This window comes from Sinocyclocheilus anshuiensis, unplaced genomic scaffold (assembly GCF_001515605.1).
Source record: "Sinocyclocheilus anshuiensis isolate Anshui unplaced genomic scaffold, SAMN03320099.WGS_v1.1 scaffold1143, whole genome shotgun sequence".
NCBI classification, from domain to species: Eukaryota; Metazoa; Chordata; class Actinopteri; order Cypriniformes; family Cyprinidae; genus Sinocyclocheilus; species Sinocyclocheilus anshuiensis.
Window position 1 is genome coordinate 1,255,786 of NW_015546123.1, and position 7,117 is coordinate 1,262,902.

At 38.1% G+C, this 7,117-nt stretch overlaps 1 protein-coding gene across 1 annotated transcript in view; it reads left to right on the forward strand.

Annotated features, from left to right (window-relative positions):
* Positions 1–7,117, forward strand: part of LOC107700975 (anion exchange protein 2-like) — a 17,321-nt gene that overhangs the window by 9,159 nt on the left and 1,045 nt on the right. The window contains exons 8-20 of the mRNA XM_016502856.1: positions 576–756; positions 920–1,055; positions 1,197–1,386; positions 1,476–1,581; positions 2,264–2,448; positions 3,196–3,412; positions 3,524–3,727; positions 3,814–3,962; positions 4,252–4,446; positions 4,767–4,979; positions 5,093–5,182; positions 6,284–6,450; positions 6,544–6,797. Of these exons, the coding sequence (XP_016358342.1) occupies positions 576–756; positions 920–1,055; positions 1,197–1,386; positions 1,476–1,581; positions 2,264–2,448; positions 3,196–3,412; positions 3,524–3,727; positions 3,814–3,962; positions 4,252–4,446; positions 4,767–4,979; positions 5,093–5,182; positions 6,284–6,450; positions 6,544–6,797 (2,287 nt within the window). The remainder of the gene's footprint in view (positions 1–575; positions 757–919; positions 1,056–1,196; positions 1,387–1,475; positions 1,582–2,263; positions 2,449–3,195; positions 3,413–3,523; positions 3,728–3,813; positions 3,963–4,251; positions 4,447–4,766; positions 4,980–5,092; positions 5,183–6,283; positions 6,451–6,543; positions 6,798–7,117) is intronic.

Below are 7,117 nucleotides of genomic sequence, written 5' to 3' on the forward strand. Positions count from 1 at the left end.
GCACACAAAATATTCAGGATTCACGTTTGACGTGTAATTTAAAGTCTCTTCAATTAGTGATGTAACCTATAAAAAAAAAAACTTTTTTTTTTTTCTAACAACCCATTAGAAATTTCTCACAGAACTTCAAATGCTTACAATTAGTTTTAAGATAACAAACGGAACAGCTGTACTGACACTTAAACATAATAAATTAGGTTTTATTCCAACAGCTGAAATGGGCGGCTTGCCTGAAAAGATTGCTAAAGATTGCTCTTGACTGAAAGAAAAAACAAAAACAACAAATACAATCCACAGTGAAATGCAGACTAAATTTAATCTTCTCTGCTTCCTCGAATGAAGTGTTTAGCATTGCCTGCAATGATGCATGGACTATGCAAACATTTTTTTTTTGATAAAGGTTGTGAGGTGTTGTAAACTCATTTGTATTTTATAGAAAGAATGTTTATTGAACCAAACCTGAACACATAATTTCTGCTAACTTAAACAGATGACTTTCCATCAAATTAGTTGTACTGGATTTAAAATGTACAACTTTGAAAGAAAGGACAGATAAATCGTAAATGTTCTCTCAGGTGTTTGTTGAGCTGAATGAGTTACTGATGGATAAGAACCAGGAGATGCACTGGAAGGAAACCGCTCGTTGGATAAAGTTTGAGGAGGATGTGGAGGAGGAGACAGAGCGCTGGGGCAAACCTCATGTAGCTTCACTCTCATTCCGCAGCCTGCTGGAGCTCCGCAAGACCATTTCTCATGGTGAGAGAGAGGAGAGAGACCAGCTCACACATTTACAAACATATATTTACAAATACAATGTGAGAATTGAGTGATAAATTGAATTAATTGCTAATTCTTTTTATTTCTGATCTATTTAAAATGCCTTTTGGTGAGTCTGATGTATTGAGGTGTAATTTTACAGGTGCAGTGTTGTTGGACCTGGACCAGAAGACGCTCTCTGGTATTGCTCATCAGGTTGTGGAGCAGATGATTATCTCAGATCAGATCAGAGCACAGGACAGAGCCAATGTGCTCCGAGCCCTGCTCCTCAAACACAGGTTAGTTTCACATAGGTTTTATGAACATTACACTGCATATCTCAAAAAATGTTGAATAAAGCTACTCACCTTTTAAGGAACACCTTACTCATTTGGATCATGCAGCTGAATTTTGTGCTTTGTATTTCTTCTGTTTGTTAGCCATCCAAGTGATGGCAAGGAGCACAGCTTGTTTAACCGGAACATCTCAGCAACCAGCCTTGGCTCTCTCATATCTCATTACCATAGCAGTAACCATATCGCCGCGTCGGAGCCCCCTGCCACAGACCCGCTCATCGGAGGACTACGTAACTTTGAGTCACGCAGTAGTGTAGACTTCGATAAGAATGAGGTACCGTGTGCATTCAAATCTGTGTGTGTTTTTAGGAGGCAAAGAATGGTAAAATAGACAATTAGAATTTTTCCTCTCTGTTTCCACAGAAAGACACACCCCAGTTTTTTGGTTTGCACAAGACCAAATCTAAACATGAGCTGAAGCTGCTTGAGAAGATTCCAGAGGATGCAGAAGCAACGGTTGTCCTTGTGGGTCAGTTAACTGTCCGTGCTTAAAGGGTTAGTTCACCCAAAAATGAAAATTAGGCTGCGTTTTACTCAGCCCCGAGGCATCCTAGGTGTATATGACTTTCTTCTTTCAGACGAATCCAGTCGGAGTTATATAAAAAATTGTCTTTGATCTTTCAAACTGTTTCATGGCACTCAGCGGGTGTTGCATTGCTTCAGTCCAAAAGAAGTTAAATAAAAATCGCCCATCCATAAAAAAAAAGTGTCTCACACGGCTTCGGGGGGTGAATAAAGGCCTTCTGTAGCGAATCGATGCGTTTTTGTAAGAAAAATATCCATATTCAAAACGTAATAATCACCGTAATCTAGCTTGCGCCAGCAGTTGTACACAGAAACAGTTCCGGGAGGACGTATGAGGTCAGCGCTGCGCATGGGCCGGTGAGTCTCGTGAAAACCAACGTTTGTTTACAGGATCAAAGGAAGCAAAGTTTCCTTACTTTAGCAAAGGAAAACCAGTCTTCTCTTGGCTTATATCAAAATCCTCCAACATTCTTCTTTACTTCTGTTGGATCTAATTCTTGACCATTGTTTTGTTTTGATCTCTCTGCTGGGTGATCTAACCCTTTAACTCTGTGATATCATAACTGTCAGCACATGACATGTTACATCTGTTCAAGCCATGATACAGATGATCTCAATTTTCACAGGTAGTGTGGATTTCCTGGACCAGCCCACCATGGCCTTTGTGAGACTGCAGGAAGCGGTTCTGTTAGAGTCAGTTCTAGAAGTGCCGATTCCGGTGCGGTTTCTTTTCGTGCTGCTCGGCCCACCCAGTGCCAACATTGACTACCACCAAATCGGCCGCTCCATATCAACACTTATGTCTGATAAAGTAAGCACAGAATGAAAAAGGTGCTATCAGGTCTAATTAAATAAGAGATAGTTCACCCAAAAATTTATGACATCATATTGCATTATATACACTACTTTTCAAAGATTTGGGGTCAGTAAAAGTTTCGTTTTTCTGAAAGAAATTAATACTTTTATTCTGTAAGGACACATTAAATTGATCAAAAGTGATAGTAAATACATTTATAACATTACAGTTATAACGTTTTAACGTTATAACGTAAAAGATTCTATTTTAAGTAAATGCTGTTTTTTTAACTTTCTATACATCAAAGAATACTTTAAAAATTCAACATTGCAACACTGATAAAAAAAAATTATTGAGCACCAAATCAGCATATTAGAATGATTTCTGAAGGATCATGTGACACTGAAGACTGGAGTAATGATGCTGAAAATTCAGCTTTGTCATCATAGGAATAACTTACATTTTAAAATATATTAAAATAGAAAACAGTTATTTGAAATTGTAATAATATTTCACAATATTGCTGTTTATACTTTATTTTTGATCAAATAAATGCAGCCTTGATATACAATTCAATATGTCTCTTATGTTTACTCTTATATGAACATAAGAGACTTCTTTAAAAAATATATACATCTAAAAATCCTTAAAACAAGGTAATTTTACTGCAAGACTTTCATTTATTCATTTGTTTACTGCACTGTCATGTTTTTTTGTTGTTGCTTATTTTAATATAAACAGCATTTCAAACATCTCTTCCAGCACTTTCATGAAGCGGCGTATTTGGCAGATGAGCGGCAGGACCTGCTTACAGCCATCAACAGCTTTCTGGACTGCAGTATTGTGCTTCCTCCATCTGAGGTTGGAGGAGATGAGCTGCTGCATTCTATCGCTCGCTTCCAGAGAGAGATGCTGCACAAGAGACATGAGCAAGAGGTCAAACTACAGGCCAAGGAACTCAAGAGCCCCGAGGACATGGGTACAAGGCTCTCGCTCATATACAGAATACAGAAGTGAACAGATCCGTTTACTGTTTATCCAAAATTAAATGTATTGAATCACCTTTTGTATTCATTCTTAATGTTCTCAGCTATTCATCCTCCTCTGAAACCTGAAGACGATCCTCTTCGGAGGACGGGTAGGCTGTTTGGCGGGGTTTTCCGAGATGCGCAGCGCCGCTACCCCAAATACATCAGTGATTTTAAGGATGCCCTGAGTCCTCAATGCATGGCCTCTGTCATATTCATTTACTTTGCTGCCCTTTCTCCTGCCATTACCTTTGGAGGACTATTGGGTTAGTTTTTTATTTAGAGCACTGCTTTTATGTTGTATCTAAAACAAGGAACTTTTTCCTAATGAAGTAATTTCTCTTGTTTCCAGGTGAAAAGACAGATGGTTTGATAGGTGTGTCAGAGCTGATTATTTCCACTGCCGTGCAGGGAATGTTTTTCTGCCTGCTTGGGGCTCAACCTCTGCTGGTGGTGGGCTTCTCTGGACCCCTGCTAGTGTTTGAAGAGTCCTTCTATTCCGTTAGTATTTCTAATAAATGAATACAAATACTACTAATTCACTAAGAAAAAAAGTTGTGCCTGCTAATAGCGCACGCAGTTTATTTCATTTACAAAATGCATGCAAATAGCGCTGATTTTTGAGAATAAAGCACAATCTCTATTGAGGATAATTTGAATATAAAGACTTCTTTGGACTGAGAATCACAGCAAATAAATTAAAATACTTGCAGTGCTATTGTAATGCATTTAGAACCTGGTTCAGTAAACTAGACAGTTTTTGGATCAATATGGATCAATGTGTTTGCAGTTCTGCAGGTCCAGTGAAATCGAGTATCTGACAGGACGTGTGTGGATTGGAATCTGGTTGGTCATCATTGTTGTTCTCACGGTGGCCTTTGAAGGGAGCTTCCTTGTGCGATTTGTGTCACGCTTCACCCAAGAGATCTTCTCCTTCCTTATCTCACTCATCTTCATCTACGAGACCTTCTTCAAGCTGGGCAAAGTATTGAGATGTTTTAGTTGTTAACACTGCTGTTCAAAAGTTTTTTTTTAATGTTTATGTTCACCAAGGGTGCATGTATTTGATCAAAAATACAGTAAAACAGTAATATTTTGAAAATCACTCAAATATGCTGATCTGGTGCTCAAGAAACATTTTAACATTTTATCATTGTTGACAATGTTTTGGTCAGTTTAATACATCCTTGCTGAATAAAAGTATTAATTAATAATAAAAAAAAACTTTTGATTAGTGTTGTTTGTTTATGAGAGAGATTTAAATGTGATCAGCAGATATTCAGACAGTCTTTGTATACTGTGCAGATCTTCATGGCTCATCCTCTTGGAAGCTGCTATGGACGAGAAGAAAATGACACTGCTTTACCAACACCCACAAGTGACGGCAGGTCTCCAGATGCCTCTCAAACCCTAAACCAGCCAAACACAGCCCTCCTCTCCCTGGTGCTCACAGCCGGCACCTTCTTCATTGCCTTCTATCTGCGTAAATTCAAGAACAGTGCTTTTTTCCCTGGCAGGGTAAGCCAGTTATCCCAGTGTTCCTGCAAACATGTTGTGCCATTTTCTCCATGATGTTTAAATAAACATATTTGTATTGACGAAAGTGATATTGTCTGTTATCTTTTGCTCAGCTCCGAAGGGCTATTGGAGATTTTGGAGTTCCTATTGCAATCTCCACCATGGTTCTGTTGGACTACAGCATTAAGGACACTTACACACAGGTGAGACATGAAGACAAGTTTATATAATTTGATTAATGTATAATCTATAATCTATAATCTATGAACTAGATTTCTCTTAGAATTTTCCACCCAAACACCCAAATTCATTGTACATCAAACAAGATTTTAAATGGCACATTTCAAAATTACTTGTGTCTAAATGTTTCTTAGACATATGACATTTTTGAAGTACTTTGGAGGAAATTATAGGAATTGAACATGGAAAGAATGTTTAAAAAAAAGTAATATAATAAAACAACACACACACACACACTCAATTTAAAGAGTTCACCCAAAAATAAAAATTCTATCATCATTTACTCACCCTCAAGTTGTTCCAAATCTGTATGATTTTTTCTTCTGCTGAGCACAAAAGAAGTTATTTCAAAGAATGCTGGTAACCAAACAGTTGATGGTAGACATTGACTTCCATAGTATGGGAAAAAAAATATTATGAAAATCAAATGCTACCGTCAGGTTACCTACAGTCTTTGGTGGAGGGTGAGTAAATGATGACAGAATTTTTATTTTTGGTGAACTATCCCTTTAAGACCAAAGATTTATAAAAGTAATTTTGTCATTCATTTTTTTTACCTTTTCTATGCTGTGCTATGCTATAGACTTGAAAATAACATTTAAAAAATGTGAATTTAAGACATTTTAATACTTTTTAAGGATCCACTCTGTTTATCAAAGTACCCTGGTATTACCATCTGATACCATCATCTGTTGTTCTGTAAATGTTTGTAGATGGTATCCAGTCATTTCAATAAGAATCCACACGATTGAGTATTTTGCATGAGGGTGAAAGATTTCCCCACACAGATTTGAAGTTGGTTATGCAATTCACTGCGCTGACTAACAGAAAGTGACTTCTTTGTGAGCTGTGCTTCGATAGACAGTGGACCTTTTTTGCCTGTGAAATTTCGCTAATGTGACCGTACCTTAAGGGTTTTAAGTTACCCTGAGCTTATTCATTGATTAAAGACTGGACAATATTTGTATGTCATTTAAAGCAAATGACTCCATATGCCCTGAAGTCACCTGACACACGTGTCCCACACAATCTGTGATATTTAAACTTCTTTCCTCCCCATGTAGAAACTAAGTGTGCCTGATGGCTTCTCTGTGACCAGCCCGGATAAGCGTGGTTGGTTAATACACCCACTGGGCTCTGATGGCCAGTTCCCCATTTGGATGATGGTTGCCAGCATTCTACCTGCCCTGCTCATCTACATCCTCATTTTCATGGAGACTCAGATCACCACGTGAGTCACAGGCATTCACTAACCTGTTCTGACCATACCTATACCTCTATTATATCATTCCTTAATTTATATTGACTCAATTTTCCTTTAAAGTCTTATTGTCAGCAAGAAGGACAGGATGCTGGTTAAGGGTTCAGGTTTTCACTTGGACCTGCTGATCATCGTGGTCGCGGGTGGTGTTTCAGCGTTGTTTGGGCTGCCGTGGTTGACCGGTGCTACTGTTCGTTCAGTAACTCATGCAAATAGCCTTACGGTGATGAGCAAAGCTGTTGCGCCTGGTGACAAACCCCGCATTCAGGAAGTAAAAGAGCAGAGAGTAACAGGATTTCTGGTGGCTTTTCTAGTAGGTAAGTGGCTTAATTTTATGGATGATAAATATCATCTACAGTATATCTGCACCATAGTGGTGGGCAGCTGAAATATCCGATTATCGGTCGATATTGCAGAAATATCGGCTGATATTAGATTTTTATTTGTATGTACTTATTTCTCCTATTTTTAAATTTAGATTACCTTGCTATCATCTAATGCTCACTTTAGGTTAACATTTAATACTTAATGATGCTTTATAATAATAATAATAATTGAACACCGTTATATTATAACTCTCTCCCACCTTCAATACCACAACTGAGGTGCCCTTGAGCAAGGCACCGAACCCCCAACT